The sequence below is a fragment of the Protopterus annectens genome, chromosome 1.part1 (genome assembly GCF_019279795.1).
Source record: "Protopterus annectens isolate FY-2018-M chromosome 1.part1, PAN1.0, whole genome shotgun sequence".
In the NCBI taxonomy this organism is placed as follows: domain Eukaryota; kingdom Metazoa; phylum Chordata; order Ceratodontiformes; family Protopteridae; genus Protopterus; species Protopterus annectens.
Genome location: NC_056726.1, coordinates 1,769,510,357 through 1,769,536,319, shown reverse-complemented (window position 1 = coordinate 1,769,536,319; position 25,963 = coordinate 1,769,510,357). Strand labels below are relative to the sequence as shown.

General features: G+C 37.9%; 1 protein-coding gene across 1 annotated transcript in view; it reads right to left on the bottom strand.

The window, feature by feature from the left end:
- LOC122816664 (ficolin-2-like) overlaps window positions 1–25,963 on the bottom strand; it is a 281,492-nt gene that overhangs the window by 85,223 nt on the left and 170,306 nt on the right. The window contains exons 6-7 of the mRNA XM_044089619.1: window positions 22,548–22,677; window positions 22,293–22,427 (exon numbers count right to left, since the gene is read on the bottom strand). Coding sequence (XP_043945554.1) covers window positions 22,293–22,427; window positions 22,548–22,677 — 265 coding nt within the window. The remainder of the gene's footprint in view (window positions 1–22,292; window positions 22,428–22,547; window positions 22,678–25,963) is intronic.

Sequence of the window (25,963 nt, the reverse complement as noted above, 5' to 3'; positions counted from 1 at the left end):
AAGAAGACAAACACAGGGCTCAGCAAAGCTACCCTTTGGTTAAAGGCATAAGCTGTTTTGAAACTTTCACATTTATAGAGGGAAGTTGTTGGAATGAGTACATTATATGCATCAACATTTTTAATGTGTGCTTTTTTTACTTCAGTTACAAATCAGACTGGCATACAGAACAGATTAACTAGGCAACACCACATATTCTTCAGTTTGTACTGTAGGTACAATACAAGCACTATCAATGAATGCGAGAAGAAGATGTTCATGCTGATGTGGATTAAGAGCTGTTTTCATAGCTGCTTTAGAACATACAGCCTGCATGGGAATGAATATAAAATTCTGGTAAGCTAATGCAATATGATTGCACATGCCTGGCTATGAAGATGACACCTGCCAACAAACTAATCATTCCTTTTTGATAAGGACTAGTAACGACATTTGCTAATGATGTAAGTTGATCACAGTAGGTTTACTTTAATTATCTGCTTATAAATATGCTTCCATTTTGCTTTTAGAGAGAATTAGTATGTAGACTACCTGTTTCTATTTGAAAGAACAGTGGTGCCCAATATATATGTAAATAAAGCTTTTCTTCTTCCAATCACTGTTGCAGTAGGGTAAGCTATATGGCTTATGTCCTGCTAAGAACGTAATGATAATCCACCTTTCAAAGCATTGGGACAGCTTCCAAGGGGCCGAACAATTAGTCAGCTCATGTTGAGCTGAAGAAAAGTTAGGCTTGGGGGATAAGTCTGTCAGAGATTTCCTGCTGCTGTAGAAAGCCCTGCTCTGTGGGTTTTTAGTAATCAACAGTCGGCTACAGCTTCTCCACTGCTGTGCAGGCAAGTTCCCTTTAGTAAAAGAAAAAACTTTAACTTTATTTTTTTTAGATAGAAAACTTACTTTTTCAATAAAAATATATATGTGTGTACATAGATAGATAGAGATATATAGACATGCAAGCAAGGAAAAACTACTTTCATTAACTGCCGTATGACTTTTGTTCACTTTTAAATTGGAATGTTGCTATTTTACTCTTGTGGTATACAGTTGTTAAAACTTATTTAAAACTACATTGTCTGTGGAGAAACTGGTGTTATTTTACTTCCAGGACCAGAGCAAGTGTTTAAAGTGAAATTTACTGTGTTGTTTTCTGGGGAAAAAGTTATTTTTTACAACTTACCAGTTTTACCTATTATTGCTATTTAGCTTTCCTGGGAATCAGGTACCTTTACATACCTTGGTTGTACCTCCTTCCAGCCACAAAAAGAAAAGGATTGTTAAGCAGCCTTTGTCACCATAGCAGGCTGACATTTTGCCTCAGTGACAGGTGGGTGACTGTTGTGGCCTCAGCTGTGGCCACAGCTGGATCCTCGAAGCACTCATCTTTTTCATGGGTCCCAATGTTATAGTCCATATAGCCACCATGGACCTGGGATTAGACACATCTTCTGTGACTGTTGGTATGCCCCTGAAAGACAGAGAAGAGCCACTCTTGTCAGCCCTGGGACAGGGGCCAGGGAATTCCTTTCTGTTTAGCCAGAAAGTTGTGACCATCCTTAGGGAGGTGATTGTTGTTAATTCTGGGTCTTTTCTTCATGAAGTCCTGCCAAAAAGAAACCAAAAACAGTGAAAACACAGTGACATTTCATAGTTCCTCAGAAAATAGTATGTTCCCTGTCCCTCAGAAAATATTATGATTTAGTACAACTGAAATTTCCTGAACCTGCACTAATTCCTGCTGCTCTGTCTACTTTGAAGGATGTTTTTGTCATAGCCTGCAATTTCCCTGTCAGGCTGCTATTCACAAAAAGGAGGTGGATTGTCCAACGTTCTTCAGTCTTTTAAGTTTTAGCGTACAATCCCAGACCTGTCCCAGCAGTTATAGTTTTAGAAAACCCAGCTACTGCTCAGCATTTTGTTAATACTAATTCCTCTCCTTCTGGCAAGTATGGGAAAGCGTTTGATAAGCTGAGAAAAAAGTATATGCTTGTACAACTCTTGCTTTTAAAATTCTTAACTTATAGTCTCATATGTTGAAGTTTATCCTGGCCCACCTGTGACAACACAGGAATGTTCCTGTTTACTTTTCCACCCTTTCCACAAATATTCAGGGTACATCTACATATTCAGAAGGACTCTCCAAAGATCATTGTGGTGACTATTTTTTGACCCAAGCAACAGTGGTTCTCCCTTCTGGAAATGGCCTGGGGTAATTACCACAATCTTCCTCACAGACTGGATTTACTCACAAAAGACCAGGGCTGTTAGATGCATCTTGACTCAAAACAACTTTAACTAACTGCCTTGATGATAGTGTCTTTATACCTTTTAGGCACCTTTTGTCAAGTACTTGTACTGGGTATTAATGGAGATAAGAAAGCAAAATCATATAGTAGCAAATGAAAATTGCTTTCTAATAGTTGCCAACATAAGCACCAGCACATGTTCAGGGTTAGTGTTTCTCTGGTTTTACATTATTCCTTTCACATCTTACTCTGATTAATGTTTATTTGTCTATTTCAACATCTGCCCATGAATCCATCTATTTCAATGCAGTCCCATGGGAAAGTGTTTTTGAAAGGGATATTGTACAAAAAGCCTCCTAGACAACAAGCAAGTCCTCATTGTTTAGAAAAACTAAGTTTTTGCTCTGTTTGAACCAGATCATCAAGCAGACTTGAGGTTCTTGACTTGAAAAACAGTCTTGCTCATTGGTCTATCCTCTACAGGAAGAATATATGAGCTTCAAGCTCTTATGGTGGGTTAACCTTATCTCATTTTTCAGAAAAGCAAATCTTCTTTAATGATTAATTATTCTTTTATGCCTAAAGTGATAGTTATGTTTACTTTAAGCCAAGCTATCCATCTTTCTGTCTTCTTTACAGAATCTAAAAATGAGGGATAAAGTGACTTCATACAGTCGATGTCCACAAACAACTCAGGTACCATCTTGAAAGAGCAAAAGCTTTCATAACTTCTGATGAGTTCTTCATTCCTTGTGAAGGTAAGAAGAAAGGACAACCAGTATCAAAACAGACTATTTTTAAATGGTTGTCTCATGTAATTTACTTATGTTAGTCCTACCACAATAAAATTATTGCAAGTAGGGGAGAAAGCTCATTCTACCAGGGCCTTGGCTTCTTCTGTGACTTTTTGGAAAGGCTTGGATTCTACTAGTATTTAAGAGGCAGCTTCTTGGTCCTTTGTGCATAGTTTTGCCTAAGACAGGCTAGGACCATTCTCTGGGGGCTCATTGCTCCTCATCCTTCTTCCTCCCAGTCAGTCTGAGATATGATTATCTCAGTCTGAGATATCATCATCTACCCATTAGCTTGGGCTACTGCAGCAGTAATCAATATGAAGACAATAGTTTAGCAGTGTAAGTAAACATACCATTATATTAGATGTCTGCACAATCACTGCTGCAGTAGCCACTCCCTTCCTCCTCCCCCTTGATTTTTGTATGTTTATACCAGGATGAGGACATTTATTATTATCATTATTTTCCTAGAATTGTCCTTCTTAGGACTTTAGCCTTCCTCTCTATTGGCATGAAAGCTCTGAAGGGCTCGGTGTCCATATCTAACTTTTAGTCATCTCAGACTGAGCTGATTAATAGACTGGACAAGTGGAAGGAGCCCTGAAGCTCTGGAAGCTGTTATGTCTGTGGCAGGACATATCCCATATATCTTAGGTGACTGTAGCAGTGATCACTTGAGCACTTACTGTTATGGTAAGTTTACTTACACAACTGTACTTTAAAGCTGCTGCTCAAGAACCTTCTGACTCAATGACACTTTATTGTTTAATAAAATTATTTCCTGTCTGCCACTGGATTTGTTTCCTTAAAGCAGGTAATTAAGAAAAGTATACAGATTTGTAATTAAAATGCAAACTAATATGTAACTGAATTCTTCCCAACAGAAATTGGTAATCAGTAGGATACACACCTTTTATATACTGTACGCTGTTAGCTAGAATAACTGTAAAGAAAGCTTATATAACTAAATGGATGATAATTTAAAACAGATAAATTGTGGATACAAATGACTTTGTGCTGATAACTACTATTGCTTTCCAGTATGAGGATACAGTTTTTAACTTTTAGTAATGTAAATTAAATTAAATGGTAGTCAGATTATGAGCAGTTTCTTTCTTTTTTAATTTCTCTAAGTCTTTTGGGTTTCTAATACCATGACAGGAATGGACCCCATTCCTAAAGTCAAAGTATGATTAAAGTTCATGAAATTAGTATTATTTCGATCTTTGATGTTAGCCAAAAGTGCTTTTCGCAGTACATACAATGTTCCCAGTAATAACTCTGTCTGCAATTTATATGGAGTTACATGCAGAGCCGGTGCTAGCATTTTGGGGGCCCCCAGCAAGGTTCAAGTTGGGGGCCCTACTCAAGAGAACATCAAGCATGACCACATTGCCATTGCACCTCCTTCCCTGTCAAGCTCATCCAGCACCATGTAACCACTAGTGTCACTACATTCAGATCATTAAGAATTGATGTGCCAAGCCACAGACTGGCATTTAGTACCAAGGTTACATTACGATAAACTTCTGTACTACAGTACGGTAGCTGCTCACAGGTACACACATTGACTGACACAATACCAATGTTGCATTAAGACAACCCCCTGTACCACAGCAAGGTAGCTACTCACAGGTGCACACACACTGACTAGCATTTAGTGCCAATGTTACAATCCTGATAAACCCCTGTACCACAGCAAGGTAGCGACTCACAGGTGCAAATGACAAGGTAGCAACTCACAGGTGCACACACTGACTGGCATCGAGTACCAATGTGACATTATGAAACCCCTGTACCACAGCAAGGTTGCCACTCACAGATGCAGACACTGACTGCATACTCAACTGCCCAGATTTTCAAAGAATGTCCAGATGTGACTCTTGTTTGGTCTGTTCCTGAATTTAGAGTTTTCTGGATTTTTTTGTGGCAAATCATTGATGATTGAATTCATTAAATGACAGGCATTTCAGTTTAACTTCAGAACATGCATGGTAAGACCTTTTATTCTTTTATAAGAGTAATATTTAAAATTTGCCAATAAACTTCGAAATACGGAAAACACAGGAACTTAGTTGCTAGTATCCTAGGGTTTATTCACAACTCCAAATTTTCAGAAATAGCAGCAAAGTGAAGAATGCAGTCACAATACACATCCACATGAACGCTTTTCAAAATCCATTGCGTTTTCGTTTACAAAATGTACACTTCATCAGATGAATGATTACTAATGAGCTCTCTTAACATTCTTTATATACTATCACTAATTGATTAATTAATTGATGGATGAGTTAATTGAGAATGTATTACAACAAGTAAATATACATTTGTTCTAACCCCTTTGCATTAGAAATATGTATATATTATTCTAAAATTCATTATTAAATTATACTATCAACTGTTTAAATTCCATTACTTAATACATATGTTAAAAAACTTATTTAAAAAAACCTTATTTAAAAATCAACATATCACTTAATAAAAATAAAAATAAAAATAAAAACAAAAAATAAAAAATACAAGCTTATTTCCTTATCTAAAGCTTAAAACTTGAAGCCATCTAGTGGTCATTGGAAATATTACACTACAAAAAGTAATGCCCCACACACACACTCACACACACACACACACACACACACACACACACACACACACACACACACACACACACACACACACACACACACACAGACTCCCACACACAGACACAGACTCCCACACACAGACACAGACTCCCACACACACACAGACTCCCACACACACACAGACTCCCACACACACACACACAGACACATACACAGACATGATAAAGACTGCACTACAGCAAGACTGAACATTAACACCCACACAATTACTGACATGCAGAACAGTCACACTGCAGATGTACACAGCACAGCTATGGGACACAGAAAAGACTACAGACAACATACAAGGGAAAGCCATGGGGATTACAAAGCCTGAGGCAGACTCAAACCCAAACAAACCCAAAAGAAAGCCATGGGGATTAAGGAGCCTGAGGCAGACAGACTCAAACCCAAATAAACACACAAAGACATGGGGATTACTGAGCCTGAGGAAGACCCAAACCCTTGCACAAGAGAGTAATGGGGATTAGTAAGTCTAACACAGGCAGACTCAAACCCAGAGAGAAAAAGGTGAAGACCAAAGTGGCATTCATCTTCCATATGCATTTACCTCTTCAACTTCTAACTGCTGCCACTTGTCTGTTCTTCCTTCGCTTCTGTCCTAGCCCCTGATGAGTCCTGCTGCTCCCAACTGTCCTACCATCCTGACGAGTCTTGCCACTACCCTGCCGCTCCACACAAGTCCTTCTGCTCCCGACAAGTCCTGCCACTCCCGATGAGTCCAGCCGCTCCTAGCTGCCTTTGTCTAACATCCTCATGGTCCTACCTGTTGGAGGTACGCAAACAAAAAGTGAATACACAGCATACAAGCCACGCTAAAGTACTACCTGAAATTACTGCCTGACATCATTATAAAAGATTACTGGAAAGGAGATATGAGCACATACCTAATCTACAGTTTTACTGGGCTCTTACGAATTTTCTTCCAGACAAAGATGCTGCCATGTGATACACTTCGTCCCACTTCATGCTCAATTGAGAGCACAGCTAAGCCTGAAAGTCTGTCCTGACTCATTGACGAATGCAGGTATGTCTTTATGAGTTTCAGCTTAGAAAAGCTACATTCTGCAGTAGCCACTGTAATGAGTGCAGTCAAATAAATGCACAGTGAAACATAAGTATTTATATATATGTCTTGCAAGTGGTTACGAATAAGGAAATTTAACAGTCAGTGGTGGTGATTCATTATCAATCATTCGAGAAAGGCTTTTAAGTTCGTGTCCAAGGTCAGAGTCATCAATATCACAGTGGCCACTTATTCTGTCAGTCACTTGTTCTTTCAGAGCCTTGCAGTGTTGCAGCAGTGTGTCTTCTGCAACATCACTCAAGGCTTTAATATTTGATAAAAATCCAAAGGCCTTATCAAACTCAGAAAGCTGCTGAAACCAGTCAGTAAACGATTGGATTGTTGTGTCCAGCAGCACATTGAAGAACTCTACACATAATTTTACCACTGGATCCTGTACAGTCTCATCTTCTCCTTCATAGTCAAAGAACCATTTTACTTTCCTCCGTCTCTTTTCTTGAAATGTGGTGCCAACATCCAGTTCTTCTGCTATCTTGGAGGCTTCGCCCATGGCATGTTGAAATCCCATTTCTCTGTAATTCTTCAGCAGGTCCATAGTCAAAACATGTCAAAATATCAACAGATGGACTCTGCAGAACTTTGCTTGCACGATTTACCTCTGTCAGCACATCATACCAAACCACTAAACATACAACGAACTGGTATGACATAAGTTCTGAGCACAGTCCTCTTGCTTGTTGATATGTTGCAGCATCATTTGTACGTACAGCTTGCCCTATCTCCTGTAATGCCCCAATGACTCCCTTCAACTGAAATCTTACTGCCTTGACAGAGTCTATCCTGTATTCCCAGCGAGTCTCCGACAGTGGCTTCACAGTGACATTTGTGTGCCGTTTTAAGATCTGCCATCACCTTGTTGATGCTGAACAGAGTACATAAATGTTCTGCAGGCATCCAAAGACTGACACTGCCTGTACTGATGAATGTGCTCCATCACTAACTATAAGATTTAAACTATGGCAGGCACACGGCACATAAAAAGCCCTTGAATCATGTGTTTTATCCGGGCCTGCAGTCCAGTGCATTTCCCCTTCATGTTGCTGCCATTGTCGTACCTTGTCCTCAACAGTCATTAATGTCCAGTTGATGATTTTGAAGAGTCTAAAGAAGAGCTTCTGTCAGTCCTGCCCCAGTTGTGTCATTCACAGGCACAAATCCCAGAAAATGTTCCTCAACTGTGGCTGCAGTCTGTGAAATATCCACATACCAAACTACTACAGTCATTTGCTCTTGATTGCTGATGTCTGGTGTGCAATCAAGAATCACAGAAAAGTACCTAGCATCCTTCACCTTCCCTACAATTATCCTTAAAACAGCATTTGCAATCAGGTGGATAACTTCATTCTGTATGTCCTTCCCAAGATAGTGATCCATTATCTCTTTATTACGAATATGACGCAAATGTTCAGCCATGACAGGGTCAAACTGCAACAAAAGTTGCACTTGACCTAAGAAGTTGCCATTGCCATAGGTTTCCAGGGCATCAGTTGTACCACAGAATGCCATGTTCCATTCTGCCAAGTACTGGACAACAGCAATAATGCATTCTAACACACCACACCAGTGAGTTATCTCCTTTTCAACCACTGCTTGTCTCTTATCATCCATAGTCTGCCTACTCTTTATTCTGTTGTCCAGTTCCTTCCACTTCATCATGCATGCCATATGCTCTGGCGCTCGGTCATAGCTGTGTAAAGCTTTGGACATCTCTCTCCATGCTTTGTAACCACCTGACCTGAGAAGATGGTTAGAATGTCCAAACAATTTGCATGGAAAGCAAAACAGTGCATCCTTTCAGACCGAATATGTCAGCCAAGTGCGTTTTGCTCTCGCTTCATTAGGCAGCACATGGAAATAGTTCTCAGATGTAAATCTTCTTTTCTGCTCATTGACTGGGAACTGTAGTAATACCACTTGCACAGGTCCATGCTGAATGGCAGCTACCCTAAACACATCCCTAATCAAGTCTGGCCAAGTCCCTAGATCCTCCAAAGATGTACCTGACACTCCCTGCAAGTCATAGGCCACATCTGTAACTACAGAAGTATGGGCTCCTTCTGTATCAAAGTCTGGTGATCCAGGCAACACCTCAGGTGAATCTGCATTTGCTGCCATGCTTTCACACATGGTGATAGCTGTAGGTCCACAGGAAGTAGCCTGTGGTGTGGCTGCAAGAGAGTGGTCACTTTCTAGTGAAAGGATGCTGGCCTCACAGTGGTCAGACTGTAATGCAGAACCATTGTGTTATCCAGAAGGCAGACGTTTTCCTGAATCTCCCCTCTCCGATGAGTCACAGAAAAATTTAATAATGGAACCCTGTCTCTTTGCATCCTCATTCCTCTGCTGCTGAAGCTTTCCTTTTGCTGCTCCTGACAAATATGTACACTTCATCTCTAACTAGGAATGGAAGTAAAGCAGAATTACTACACATGCAGAGTCTTTTTGTCATACTGTTATTAAAAATGCTTAATGACTTGCATTGACAGTCACTATTGCACTGCAGGCAGAAAGACTGAAAAATGACTAACCGGTAGGCACAAACAAGTAATGAGAGGCCCAGGTTACAGTTTCATGTTAAATATCTAACACTAGAGGTGAACTTCAGGTTTTTCTACACAATTCTTCCCCTGTCATCCCCCTAAACATGTGAAGAGGCCACAAATGATGCAAAAGATCGATATTACAAGCTCTCAGACTAAAGTCTGAAAGAACTAATGACTAAGAGAGGCAAGACAAATGTTACGGTACAATACAGACTACACATGCCCACTACCTCTCAATCTCTTAGCAGACTTGAACAAATCAAAATCATTGGTTGAACAAAGGAGTGAAATCATGGATTTGCTAGAAAACCTCATTTGTGAGGGATGAAGAAGTGGCACACAGACTGGGAGACTGACATTCCCACAACCCCTCTTAGCACAGGATCCATGTACAAAAGCATAAATCCAAGGAATGTACCATGCATTACGTGGAGGGTATGAAACAAGAAGTCCATTTCTGTTAGTAGCCTCAGCCGTCCGCATTGTGCTATGCAATCATTTTGAGAGAGAACAGGCTAAAAACCAAAAACATCTGGACACAATTCTCACAGGCCCCATCAACCTCCTAAAACTGTCAACTTAATTCAGACAGCCAAAAAATTTGGATAGCAGAGCAGTGTTTGCAGTAGTATGCATTAAAGACATCAGTACATTCTGTGGAATTCTTACTCCCCCATCTCGGCACAATTTTGGATGAAGTGAAAACAAAATTACCAATGTGCTTATACAGTCTGTGACCCCCCCCCATTACAAAAAAAACTCCAGGCAAACAATGGACACTGCAACATTCTCACAGGCCCTAACCACACTCCCAAACTTTCAATACAATAGCTATGGACCATAAAAATAAGTCATTGCAACAAGGCATATCAAGGACAGTTAGACAGCACTATAAACAGATAGCAGAACAGTTTTTGCATTAGCAGGCATTAAGATATCAGTACATTCTGTGGAATTCTTAACTCCCCCCCCCCCAAGTCTAGGCAGAATTCTGGATGAAGTGAAAACAAAAAGGCATAGCATAAACAATGTGCTTACAGTCTGTGACCCCCTATTAAAAATACTCCAAGCAAACAATGGACACTGCAACATTCTCACAGGCCCTAACCACACTCCAAACCTTTCAACACAATAAGTACGGACAACAAAAAAAGTTAAGCCATTGCATCAGTAGTACATTGTTGGTAAATACAATCGTAGCGTAACAGGGTTTGCATTAGTATACATTCAAACATCTACACCTTCTGCAACATTCTCACAGCTGCGAACTACCCTCCTGACATTAGGCATGGTAAACAATGCACAAGTCCTCTCAACCTCCAAAGAGCATAATTCAAACAGCCAATAATAACTGCAGAACAAGGCGTAACATCAGGGATAGTTAAACAGTACTATAAACCCAGACAGCTGAACAGTGTTTAAATTAGCATGTATTAAGATATCAGGCCCCATCAACCTCCAAATAGCATAATTCAAACAGCCAAAAATAACTGCAGAACAAGCTGTAACATCTGGGGTATTTAAACTGCACTATAAACCTAGACAGCAGAACAGTGCTAATGCATTAAGATATCAGTACATTCTGTGGAATTCTCACCCACACCAGCCGATGCACAATAATCCTGGATAAAGTGAAAACCAAAAACATAGGCGTAGCATTAACAATGTGCTTATAGTGTGTGTGGCCCCACATTAAAAAACTTCAGGCAAACATTGAACACTGCAACATTCTCACAGCCCAGCCACTAACTACTCTCCCAACATTGGGCTTTTTAAACAATGTACAGGCGCCAGCATATTCCAAATTACATAATCCAAACAGCCAAAAATAACTCAGAACAAGCTGTAACACTAGGGATATTTAAACAGTACTACAACCCTCGACAGAACAGTATTTGCATTAGCATGCATTAAGATATCAGTACATTCTGCAGAATCCCCCCCCCAGCCGATGCGCAATAATCCTGGATAAAGTGAAAACCAAAAACATAGGCATAGCATTAACAATGTGCTTATAGTGTGTGTGGCCCCCCATTAAAAAACTTCAGGCAAACATTGAACACTGCAACATTCTCACAGCCACTAACTACTCTCCCAACATTGGGCTTTTTAAACAATGTACAGGCGCCAACATATTCCAAATTACATAATCCAAACAGCCAAAAATAACTCAGAACAAGCTGTAACACTAGGGATATTTAAACAGTACTATAACCCTCGACAGAACAGTATTTGCATTAGCATGCATTAAGATATCAGTACATTCTGCAGAAAATAATCCTGGATAAAGTGAAAACCAAAAACATAGGAGTTAACAATGTGCTTACAGTGTGTGTGGCCCCACATTAAAAAACTTCAGGTAAACATTGAACACTGCAACATTCTCACAGCAACTAACTACTCTCCCAACTTTGGGCTTTTTAAACAATGTACAGGCGCCAGCATATTCCAAATTACATAATCCAAACAGCCAAAAATAACTCAGAACAAGCTGTAACACTAGGGATATTTAAACAGTACTATAACCCTCGACGGAACAGTATTTGCATTAGCATGCATTAAGATATCAGTACATTCTACAGAATCCCCTCCCCCCCAGCCGATGCGCAATAATCCTGGATAAAGTGAAAACCAAAAACATAGGCGTAGCATTAACAATGTCCTTATACAGTACATGATCCCCATTAAAAAGGCTCCCGTCAAACATTGAACACTGCAACATTCTCACAGGCCCTAACCACACTCCCAAACTTTCAACACATTAACTACGGACAAAGAAAAAGTTGCAGTCATTGCATCAGTGAGTAGAATATTGCAGTTATATGCAATAGTAGTGTAACAATAATTGCATTAGTATACATTCAAAACATCTATGCCTTAAACAGCAACATTCTCACAGCTGCAAACTACGCTCCCAACATTATGCATTTTAAGCAACGTACATGCCCCATCAACCTCCTAACCTCTTAGCACAATTCAAACAGCCAAAAAAACTGCAGAACAAGGTGTAACATCAGGGATAGTGTAAAACAATGCTATAAACCTAGATAGCAGAACAGTGTTTAACAAATGTGTAAAAAAACTCAAAACCTACTGAAAATTCAGTTGACAATCTACCAACAGTTTCAAAAAATAGCAGTTGAAGCCAGTTCTTATCCTGAATACCTAAAAGATCCATTACTGAGTACATATCCCAACCATCTGGAAAATATACATTATACCCTTGCACAAAGGTGGAAGCTTGAGCGAACTTAAATTATAGGCCAAGAGCAATTCTTCCCCCAGTAACTAAACTCCTAGAGGAATTCATTCATTCTCAACCAATAATTTACTTGCCAAATCCCAACACAGCTTCAGGCCTCGTGCTGCAACTGCCCTCCTCAGTTATAATAACACAGTTTACAAATGATGGTATCTGGCTTTCTCAATTTGTTAAAGGCCTTTGTCAGAGTCTCTCAACAAACTACTAACTACTCTCACCAACCTTAATCAGATCCTCCTAGCCCTCCACTGGCTCCGAAGCTACCCAAAAGGTCATAAACAGCCATAAAATTTTTCCAGTATCTACCCCCTCCTCTACTTCCACTCACATTAGCAGTCTTACAAGGCTATATCCTTGATCCACTTCAATTTAGTGGATTATCACCCTCAATACCGCCACATCTCTAGCACTCACAATCCAATATGCTGACATTGATACACTTGTGTTACATCTACCATGCAACAGGTCATGACCCAACCCAGGCTGAAATAAGCTAATCTTCACCACTTACCCCATATGCCTAAGACTATTGACTTAGAGAGCAGCATCTCACAAGACTGTCCACCTATCCCTGCTCTAACCAGCTACAATATCCTTCTCTGCCCCATTATTTATCTCCCCTCCTTTTCGTCACCCCTATCCCATTCGCTCTACCTTTTACATATACAGCATAGATACTGCCAAAACAAAATCCTCTTGGTCCAAATAACTTATACACACTCCTAACCAATGGGCAATCAAAATCAAATATATATTACACTTCACATTCCCCTACGTTGTCCCTCACATAAACAGAAACCAAATTATTTTACATATTTCTAGCACATGTACTAAAACCATTTCTCCCTGGGCATCCACTGAAAATGGGTTCTATCCCAGACTATCCAGAAAACAAATGTAAAATAAGTAAAGTAAAACTGGTATAACCACAGTCCCTTACCCCCCATCCTCTTACCACCAGCACACGAACGTAAAACAAAACTGGTACAACCACAACCTGACCCCCCACCCTCTTAGCACAAAAACTCTACACAAAACCAAAATAAAACTAATACAACCACAGCCCCAAAATAAAACTGGTACCACAACAGTCCTCACCCCCCAAACCTCTTAGCACAAAAGCTGTACACAAAACCAAAATAAAACTAATGCAACCACAGCCCACACTCCCCCAAACCACTTAGCACAAGAAATATGCACAAAAAATAATCACCCACCAACACAAAAAATAAAGTTAAAACTAAACCCAAAAGCTTACCTTTTTTGCTTTCCACAGAAGGCTGCTTCCAATACTCTGCTCTCTCTTCACGACTGAAGGCTCACCTGCTCTGCTTGCTTTCCTCGGACCCCTCAGTCCCTTTGAAGTTGCCCTTAAAAGGACAGTTTGTCAGACCTTTTCAGAAGTTGCCCTTAGAAGGACAGTTTAAAAAGTGTAGAATCCAAAGACCACGACCGCTGCAAAGGCTTGATCCACCGCTGATCCGTTCCTGCTGTCCATCCTCATGCTGGTCCAAACCCCGCTCGATCACTCTGCTGCTGCTAAGGAACACTCCTCTGTTGAAAAACAAGAGAAGTGATCCTTATTAGCTGCAGGTGCAGTTTGTGCAGGAAGTGATTTGCAAGGACCAATCAGGTCCTTGCTTCATCACGTCCTACTTAACAAAAAAAAAAAAAAAAACAAGGACTTAGTTCGCAGGCTGCTGCAGCCAATCAGATCCCTTGTTTCAGTGAGCGGACCTGATTGAGTGCAGCTTGCCAGCGAATCAAAAAAAAAAAAAAAATGGAAAAATGACGGAGTGAGACTATGTGGATGTCCACGGGGAACCGAGCCGAAGCAAAGTAATGCCGGTTGGACCATCGGAGTAACCCGCGAATGCTGAATGGGGGCCCTCATTTGCAAGGAAGTAATTGGGGGCTCCCCGCGGCCGCGGCTTTCGCAGGTGCCTAACACCGGCTATGGTTACATGTATTGGTAACATATCCAAGTATGACTGTAAATTCTTTTTTATAAGCCCTGTTGCCCCTACTACTACTACTGGAACTGTTTCCACATTGCCCTCATTTCTGTCTGCAAATCCTGATATTTTATGACTTTGCATCCTTCTGTACGCAAGACACTGTAGCCACTGGGTGTAGTGATTTCAATGATCAATGCTACTTTTGTCTTCTTTTTCTGGACCATTATATCTGGTTTTCTCATATCTATATTTTGAATCATTGTGAATGGGTGATCCCATGTGATGTAGACTTCATCATTTTCTGTGATGCTTTGTGTTAGATTTTATTAATATTAGTCTGAAATTAATTATGTTGTAAATATGCTGAAAGAAAAAGCTTGCTTAAATGCAGAAACAGAGTTTAGTAATATGTGATCAGCAGTCATACTAAATGACCATGGCTTGGAAAAGGAATCTGCTGAATGGACATTTTTCCCTTACAGACTCAGAAACAGGATGTATGCAAGAGCAAAAATGCAAAATCTGCACTGACATGCTTTTCTGCATATATAAAAGATGGACACAATATGTTTCCTAAAATAACAGGATGGACACAATATCTTTCCTAAAACAACAGGATATGTTTATGACACTGTGACAATGTGTTTTCTCAAAAATATGTTTTTCTGCATGAAAAACAGGATATGGCACAAGAACAGATGTTTTTATACAAAGATCCAAATAAAATACAGGATGTTCACACTGTCAGAAAAGCTGATCTCTGACAATGTGTTTTCTCAAAAATATGTTTCTCTGCATAAAAAAACAGGATATGCTTATCAGCATTGGCACAAGAACATATGTTCATATACACAGATCCAAATAGAATACAGAACAATGTGTTTCCTCAAAAATATGTTTTTCTACATGGACATCAGGACACTGTTACAGGATATTCACACTGTCAGAAAAGCTGGTCTCTTACAAGACATTGTTAAACAAGGAAGCTTAGTATTGTTTCTACAGTATAAGCAATTCTCCAAAATAGAATACAGAACAATGTGTTTCCTCAAAAATATGTTTATGCATGACTAAAAAGTGTATATAAAGAGCTGTATAAATCCAGTTATGTTAGAGGTATGGTAGGGACACAAGTCCTAAGGTAAATGTTATATCTCTCACATCATCTGTACTATATGAGAAGTAAAGTTGGAACAGTACTTTTAAGCTGCAACGTGTTTCCGTTTGGTTTATTATAAAAAGTTATTTGTTACTGCTCTCTAAAGTTGATGCTGCAAAGTATATTCTCTCATCAGTGTATATTCTGCAAGTTTCTGTATGCAACAGACTGTGAATGCAAATATAATTTTAGCAGAATCCAGCCAGCAAGACTGAGTGTCTTAAGAACACTTCAGATCCATCCCACAGCAAGAAGCAGCAAGCAGTAAGCAGAGAGAGCTCAAAATATTTTTCAATGGCGAGGCAGCTGAGTGACTAGCACCATATAATTTTTCAATGGCAAGCTAGCCTGCATTTGAACCTACAATCTGCATTCAAACACAGGAGGAGTGATGGTAAGGCCTGCAGAGGGTCACTTCAGTCAAATTGCAGTAACTAACATTTGTACGTATGTGTAAATCCTAAACAGAAGTATTCCAGTTTATGCAGCTTGCAGTAGTAAAGTTTTTAGACAATCCAGAGTGAGACTAGTTCAAGAAATTCACAGTGCCATAAATTCTTCAAGAAAAGGGGATATCCACTAGCCCAATAGTTCACTGCCTGTTGTGCTTTCCCAGCTTCTCAAGTGACTTTGAAAAATTTCCAGCCATCTGCAACAACAGCCTGATCACCTGTTTTCTTGCTCACTGGTAAGACTTTTTTCTACGTCACATTTTTTAGTATGGTTGCTATTCGACAGTTTGGATATTAGACAGTCTGGATATTAGACAGTATGAATATTTTCATGCATAATTTAAGCAAATGTAAAAAATTGCAATGTTGGTATACACAGCACATTAGTAAATGTAAAACCTTATTGGGGCAGGTTGATAGTGAGGCATTATGCAAATGTATTGCAATGTTTGACTGGTATCTCAAAGAGAACCATGTGGAATATGACAAATGTTTATTGTGTGCTTCAACAAAAACTGCATTTTGTGTATTATGCCATAAAATAATATTGCATCGTATTGCTAAAAAAATAGACTGTAAAGACAGATCTGTTCATGATAAAGAATTACATTCTGATGTTGAACAGTTATGTCCTGTCACCACATGTGAGTCAAATCAGTTACTGATAGAACCCCTAGTACATTTTGTTACAAAGGAATGTAGTAAACTTCTAAAAGACAGACACAATGAGTTCAGGAAGCTTAGATAAGTTATACACACATCTTTTCAAAAGTGCATAGGAGTTTCAAATTCAGCAGAACAGCTTACTAAAGAATGTCAGAAAGGCCATGCAACATCACAGGAAATTCAACTGCAGTTGCAGGATAAAGGAAATAAATTAGCTCAACTGACAAAGACTGGGAATTTCCTGCATACACAGTTAATCTGTGCAAAATAAATATATTTTATAATATGTTTATGTTTTGAAAATGGTTAAGCATGCATGCTAGGATGGTAGGGACATGACATGCTTGTATAAAGATATACATATACAAGACAGACATGCATGTGTGTTCTTTTCATCTAGAGTACATTTGTTTACAATGCACAAAAGTAACAGGCAGACAACAGCAAATATAAATAATATAAATATAAATGTGTTGGTTAAGCTAATATCTATTTGTTTTTTACAATTTTTATATAATTGTATATATAGTAACACCAAACAGTTAAAGTTCTGAATTTAAAAAATAAATAAAATCACAGATGGTATTGGTCAAACAGTTTTTGTAAAATTAATGGCAGGACAGTTAAATAGTTAAATAGATAAATAAATAAAAAATACTGAAATCCATGTAAGGTAATTGTAAAATAATGTCTATTTATGTTGTATAAATGCATAGTTATGCAAATCACAATCACATTAAAGGAAAAATGCCAAAAGAATTAACTATAGTTTACAGAATATGAAATGTGAGCTCTGACCTTCCTAGACTAGATGAATAGTTACAGGAAATGCTGGAAAGATAAGATAAACAACAAGACTGATTGCCAGGCAAGTAGCTTGAGTTTTTCTAAAGCATCATTGTTATTAAAACATAATTGTTAAAATGTTTACAGGCAACACTATTTGGTAATTGTAATAAAATGTCACAATTGTGCATAAATGTCACTTATAATCTGTTTGCAAGTAAATGTTAAAAGGACAAAAAAACCTCAGTTGCATCAAGTACAGCCAGCAAATGGGCTACAGTATATATACAGTTCAAATCAACTGTGCAGGAGGGTGTAAATACCTACTAGAGGTAATATGCAGTGAAAGCTTTATTTAGTAACCTAATAAAATAAATGTATAACCAAAGTGTTGGGCTAACATACATTCTATTCACACAGCATAAAGCAGATAAACAATAGTGCAGTACTACATTTACACTGACTGTATAAGCAATACTACACAAGGGTCTGAAATAAAGCTACAGAAAAAATAAACAACAAGGGTCTGAAATAAAGCTACAGAAAAATAAACAGCAAGGGTCTGAAATAAAGCTACAGAAAAATAAACAACAAGGGTCTGAAATAAAGCTACAGAAAAATAAACAACAAGGGTCTAAAATAAAGCTAGAGGAAAAATATCTCATTCCTTCTTGACAATACTCTTTTATGGGAAAAGGTATTAGTGTATTAGAAATACTGGTAAACTGGATTAAACCTGACAGGATAAGATATTTTACAAGTTGTTAATAGCTATCATAATGGTTATTATTGTATTGTTTAGAATTAAAGTGTATTTACAACCTGTTAAACTGTAAAGCTATACAAGAGATAGTTTAAAAAACAAGAGATGGCTTAAAATTGATTACAGCTATACAAGAGAGAGTAAAGACATGTAAAAAACTGAGCAAGATTGGTCACTATTTTAATATGTTTTTGGCAAAACAATGTTGGTATAAAAAAGCATGAATATTTTTAATTGCTGAGTATGAAGTTTAAAATAACAGGACATAGTGCCAGTTCCACTAGATATTTCTAAAGAGACATAAACATTTTCCAAGATTTTGCTCAATATTAATGTTATTAAATTTGTAAGATTAGACTAAATGTACTTTACAGTCTTTGTATGTACAAATGCAGAAGAATTCAGTACAAATGATAGTCTTTGTATGTACAAATGCAGAAGAATTCAGTACAAATGAAATTAATGTCTAGTAATGAATATGTGTGAAAAAAAACATATTTAAAGAAAACAATGGGTCCAGGGTACCTACTAGATTAAAATGCATAAATGGCAAACAGTCTGTGTAAATACATACTGATCAGGATACATTGTAATAAGTTCAAAAGTAATTTGTCAAGTTGTAATATCACTGGTTTTACCCCAGTAAAATAATTGCTTTCAAATATTTATTATCTAAGCCCAGTTCAGTACTTTACCAAGATGTTAATGGGCAGTTCAAAGACATGACCACAATGTTATGGCTAAAATGACATTGAAATTGTGTGTTTTCAGTAGTGTATAAATGCTTGCAGTAGCACATAGTTATTGTCTCTTATAGTTAATTCAACAGTTGCAAAGAGTTAATGAAACAATTCTAAGTCATAAATTAAATTCTGTGATTGCAAAATAATAAATTAATCAAGTAAAATTAAAACAGACACAGCTCATAACTGATAAAATATTTTCACAGAATGGTCTGCAAAAGAAAAAGCTGTTAAATACATTCAGGTTTGGTAGTAATACATGTTTTCATTGTATTAACTATGTAAAATTGCATTTTGTCTTGTATCAAAAAGACTAAAGGTTTTATATAAAAATAATGTGTTTTATATAGAATGTTTTGAGTATGTTTAAAAACAGAGGTGTTAGATATTATGAATATAAATATGCTGAAAGATAAAGCATAGAATAAAAAGTCTGCTTGAATATATGTATAGAGTTTAGCAATGTAAAATGTGCATTCATACTATATGTATAACAGACAGGCTTCTATTCACAGCATCAAAAAGAAATGCCTAACAAAGCAATATTGGAAAGCAAGGATTATATGATTTTCTCATGTTTGCAGAACAAATATCTATTAACAGACATCCTTTTTTATAAATTCAACAATACGTGATGTTTTTCCAGTAGGAACAGCTTATACAGATGTTTCCTTTCAGAATGGCATCCTCACATCAACAAAAGTGCTTAAATCACAAAAGGACAATAGAAAAGTCTAAAAACAGACATTATGTGACTTCCCAGGAAATGTGTGCATGACTAGCTTTGTATTTAGCAATTGTAGTAGTTCAGTTATGTGAGAGAAGGACAGAGAGAAGGACAGAGAGAGGTATTTTGTAGAAGTCATCATTCATATCTGTAATGAAGGAAAACTTTGTAAATATATGCTACAAATCTGACAGACTACGTGTGGTTTGTTATAAAATAAGTTATCTGTAACTGTGCTTATAGCTGCAAAATATATTTCTTTATCAGTGTGCAGTTTGAAAGGCTTGGTGCTTTAAACAGACTACAGATGGAGTCATGATGTGTCTCTGATTCAGCAGTAAACAGCACAGCAAGACTGTGTGTTTTAAGAAGACTTCAAATCCACCAAGCAAGCAGTAAGCAGAGCAGCTCAACATAATTTTTCACTTTGTGGCTCATATTTTCAGTGTTTTTCAGCCACTTCAGTACCATAATGTTTGCACAATCCCCAGTGCAACAGTCGTGCCACATTATTATGCCTTTCAGTATACAGTCATTCTGTCATTAGTATGTTGCAACCAGCAACAAGATGTGCAACTTTTTCCAGTTCTGTTTTAGAAAACCTACATTTGTCTGTTTCTTCCACATGTTCAATGGACTTTGTAAACCAACGTGTATGTAGCCCACTATCTTGGGCAGCCAATATTAACCTTTCATTTATTGGTTTAATTTCACCTCTCCTTAACCATTCCTGCATTCATTCCTGATCAACATGAGGTTCTTCCAGACGTTTTCTATACTTGCAACTATATTTATGCTTTTTCCACAGTTCTTCCCTTCTCATCTGGTCCTTCACCTTATATTCTTTCTTTTGTGTTTTGGCACATTCAGTTGCTGCCTGATTTTTATCTACTTATGGTTTGATTTTATTCCTGGTTGACACTGACATGCTTCTGCTAGCCTAAGCAGGGAAGTCATCTTAGATTTATTCTCCTCTTGTTTCAAATCTTTCACTATCTTTGGATCTTGTGAGGTCAGCAGATATGTGTGGAGTCCCACAACTGCAAATCTATAGAAGTAATCAATTTCAAGGAGGTCCATCCCTCCTTCAGAACTAGGAAAATATAATCTTGGTACACACTGATTTTTATAAATCATTTGGTGAGCATGAAGCATCCTTCTTATTTTCCTATCTAATCTATCCAGCACATTTTGGAGCCAGTCAGTCACTACAAAACTGTAAGTTAGGACAGGAAGAGCAAATTGGTTTATAGCTTGGATTTTGTTCCTAGATGTCAAAGCTGTTTTCAGGATTAATTTAAGTCTTCTGAAGTATTCCTTACTAAGTTTCATTCACATTTGTTCATGTTTTATTGTTGATCCTTCATCATTTCCCAATATTTCTTCTATGTGGTGTCTCAAATGGTAATGCAAATCATTAAAATTGTGTATAGTTGTAGTTTCATAGGTTCATAGGTTCATAGGTAGGTACTAGGCTATCAGCCCAAGGGCCTAAGTAAGCCTAGCCAACAAGGTTCCCTGGTTTACGCCACCCAAGAAAGTTAATTTCCTGTGCCCCTGTCGAGCAGAGCCACAGAAGTGATCCCCGGGGAGTATTTCTTATTTCCCATCCACTCATCAGGATTTTTCTTGAAGCGTGCTAATGAGGAACTTTGCTTGACATAGATGGGTAGCTTGTTCCAGAGTATAGGAAGTCTCTGGGACAGGAATCTATCCCTCCAGCATGTCCTGTTTATTGTGGTGACAAGGTTTAGGTCCCTAGAGCATGTAGCTTGGAGGGACTGGGATTTCTTAAGGTGTAGCATGTCCAACAGCTGTGGGTTTAATATAGCTTTATATGTTAGGCAGAGATCTCCTTGGAGTAGGTGATATGTTACAGAGTAAAGCTGGAGTTTTTTGAGATGGTCACAGTAGGACATCTGTTTGAGGCCAGTAATCCTCTTTGTGAGGTACTTCTGCGGCCTTTCCAGTTGCTGCAGATGTCTTGTGAGGTACATTCCAAAAGGGGAGTTGTACTCTATAATGGGTCTAATGAGTGCCGAGTAGAGGGAAACAATGACCTCTTTTTTCCTGGATGAGAACCCTTTTGTGATGAGGTGTGCCACATAGCAGGATTTACTGACTACTGTGGCGATGTGATTATCAAAGGAGAGACTACTGTCCACCTGGGTCCCAAGGTCTCTTATCACAAATTCGGCATTAAGGAAACTGACGTTTATGTGGTAGTTCATGGGTACAGAGTTTTTATCAAACGGAATGACAATGCACTTTTTGGCATTGACCTTGAGGCAATGCCTCTGACACCAGGCATCTGTATCAGTGAGGTTTCTGTCAGACTAAGTTCCATTTGTCTAAATTACAAAGTAAAAAAATAGTTGCACCTTCTGTTATGCATATTTATTCACAGTAAAATGAAATACTGTCATACAGTGATTGATGAAATGAAGAAAAGAAAGAAAAATACCTATGTTTCCTGTTACAAATGCTTCCAATACCAGTTTGTATTTATTTTGTTCACCGAGAACCTTAAATCCACTATACACAGCAAAACCCATCTGATCATCAAAATCACGCAGATCAACACGAAGTTGAAATCTTCCTACAAAAAAAGAATATGATGCTGCATTTTAAACCTTTAAACCAAATCAGGCATTCATAATAGTGTATATTAATTGCACCTAAATAGAGTGCTCTTTTATTCACATGGGTTCTTCCATACCTTGTTTTGTAAGCTGATGGATGTTGTCATTACCCAGCCAAAACTCTGAGAGTTGGTTCCCAAATCCTTTCTTGTACGCATCCCAAGTACGGTAGAAATCCACAGAACCATCTATGCGTTTCTGGAACACCTAATGTCATACAGTTATTTTAGTACATCTCTTCAGTATTTTACAATTGCCAAGTTCGAAACACTTAGAATTTTATTTTAAAAAACATACATCATAAATATCGTTACAGAAAAATTCAATATATATTCCTTTCTCTTGTCAATAATAACAGATGTTCCAGGCATCCTGCTACCTATTTATTTAGTATTTGTTTCCTTGCTCATATGTTTACATGCTTAGCTATTCATTGTTTATTTCCTTACTTTACTGAATGTGTAAGTACAGTTGGGCAGGGCTCATTTAGAGTAGAGATCCAATGAGAAAATCCCAAAGTAGTTTAAAGAATTTTGAAGGACTAAGTACACAATACCTATACTTTAGCTTTAATCTTGATATTTAACTTTTATATAGCAGATTTGTTGAGCACTGATATATATATATATGTAATGCATTTGCAGCCAGTATAGTATAGCATAATATAATCAGTCTCTGTAGTATAAATAAATCCAGAGAGGTCAGAGAGTTTATAAATCAGAGTCAGTCCATGAAACATAGTCAGCTTGCTAATACCCATCTTTAAAAGACACCACCTGTCTCCAGACAGAAAAAAACAAGTCAAGCCAGGTACACGTCATATAATCATACAGCAGTAGTATGGACAATATTACATTAATAGAAACCTGTTCATCAATAAATAATGTGTCACATAATAGAAGAATTATAGGAAATGCTGATGTATACATAGTCAGAGAATATGGATTACAAAAAGTAATATCAAAGCAACCATGGGGGTTGGGGGCAGGCATAATTGTTAAGGTGCTTACCTCATAGACACAAGGTACAGGGTTTGATTCTCAGCTTTGAAAAAAAAATTGCCTAGGATTAAAATGATCCACAAGGGCAGCCGGCCTAGCACTTACCTACACAACATCAATATCGGAAGATAATAAGCTCTTAACATTTTGAGTAGAACAAATTAATTTTCAGCTATACAGAATAAAGTATTAGGTGTAAGCTGTAGCACAGGTACTTGATGAATTGGAAATTATAGACAATTTTGGGTTTCCAGTGGGATCACGTTAGAGAAAACACATTCAAAATACCATTGGACCAAAACACCACACACCTAAACATCGACTACAGAAGGCTGAATCACAAATACCCAAAAGCACGAAATAATTGTTTGATGCAGGGGGGAAGCCCTGCACACCACCTCCTACTTATGTATAGCAGCTCCAAGCTCTCACTACAGACAGAAAATGGGGGAAAAAACTTACTGTTGTTCCATGATCCCATACAACATGCTGCCAGCATATTTAGTACTAAAAACTCTGGTAGCAACTGGAGTTGACCTTATGTGTTTTGACCTTTTGAGGTCAATGTTTTGGTGTGTGGTGTTTCAGTTAGTCTGGATTTTAAATGCATTACAGGTTAGAGTACATAACAAGGCTGATGCCTACAGAGTAGGATGGTAGTGAACAAAGGGGATAGTTTTGTCTATTTGGATCTAAGTGTTTGAAGGGAAGATGGTATTGTGCTAATATGTAGATGAAAAACTGAAGAGGAAGTAAAGTGAGATATAGAAGTAGACAGAGTGACGATGAGGGTTGTAAGGGTGGATAAGAAAGTCACTGTGTAGAAATCGGTATATTTTCTGGAGTAATAATTTTATAGTGGGTACGTGCAGAAAATGCTGTGGTGTGCCTGGTGCCAGATATGTCAAGACATTCAGTTTCTACCATCACATCTACTGGTTTTTGTCTTCAGATAATCAAAAAGCTGATTCTTAAATGAGTTTCAGTTTTAAGAACTGTAATGCCTGTAAAGCTAAAATAAACTGACTATATGCTGAATCTCCATGCCAGTTGAATGAGCTCCATTAAACCATCATGAAGTCAGACCCAGACATAAGATTTCTTATTTATTTATTTATTTTTAGTTCAGTGTGATAACTGAAGAAGTTGACTGGACAGCATACCCTTTTCAGCAGGACCCAGGCCAAGCTGCACAGAAAAGAAAAATAGTTATAAAATGTGACACAGAAAAGGAAAAAATAGTGGAACTGTATGGAGTAACAACACAACAGTTGCAATACATACAATATAAACTGCCATTACATTAATTATTATTAATTATGATTACAATGGCACCATGTTTTTGCTTCTATCCATTGTTCTGAACAATGAATACAAGTAGCATCACTCATGAGATGGTTCTTTAGTTTGGTCTTGACTATTTTCAATGACTGTTGTTTTCTTATGTCTGATGGCAAGTGATTCCGTGTGGGAGGTCAAAGTTCAGAAAAGTCCCTCTCTCCTAATCAATTGTCAAAATCTCCTCAAGAGCTATTTGATTCAATAGTTTGAAGTGTAGATCTTAAAAGGTGGGCAGGAGCCTTGTTTTAGGACTTTGCATAAGTGTAGCTCTGTAATTTGCAGAAAGCCAGTTGAAGACAACTTTAAGGTTATAGTGGGATATGCTAGCAAAACAAACCTACATATTTTATTTTCTATAATCTGTATTATAAGAGTATTAAAGCAGAAATGTGCAGTAAGAAAGGAAGGGGAGCCCATACTCCAGTTAGGGTATGATACAGTCCTAGCTAAGGAATTTTGAGAGACATGAGAGAGAAAATGTATACTTTTCTAGTACATTTTAAGTTTTCTAAGTGTTTTATTTCATACCTTGTCTGTGTGGAGGTTAAAGAATAAGGCTGCATTAAAAGTTAAGCTGGGTATCTTTGGTCAAAAACATTTGGGATGGTGTTGCCATTATTATATGTAATTACTAGTGGAGGCAGTCTGTGCAGGTTATGCCTTATGACAAACTCCAGTCCATAATGTTTAATTTAGTTGGCTTGATCAGCAGTGTCTTGGACTGGGTCCATTTAGAGTACAGTAAAGCTAGTCTGAAGTTTCTGGTGCAGATTGAAACATAATTAATTTGAGATTGGGAAGATCATTTGTTAAGTCATTTTGGAAATGAAAAACCTAGTGGTCACAAAAATGGAGCCTTGTGGGACTCATAAAGGAGTGTATCATGTTTAGAAAGCACTAAGTTACAGAATACTTGAAAGGTTCTATTTTCAGGGTAAATTTTAAACTATTGCAATGTGTAATTGCCAAAGTTAAGTTTAGCCAGTTTGTGCAGTAGTAGCTGGTGGTTTACTATTTCAGTGTCTAGAGGTTCACTATGTTCTTATCGATTCACTGCATGATAATTCTTACCATGGCTTTACATATGAGGCTGGTCAGACTTATGGATCTGTAACTGAATGGGTCCGTGGAAGGTCCTCCCTCATGCATGA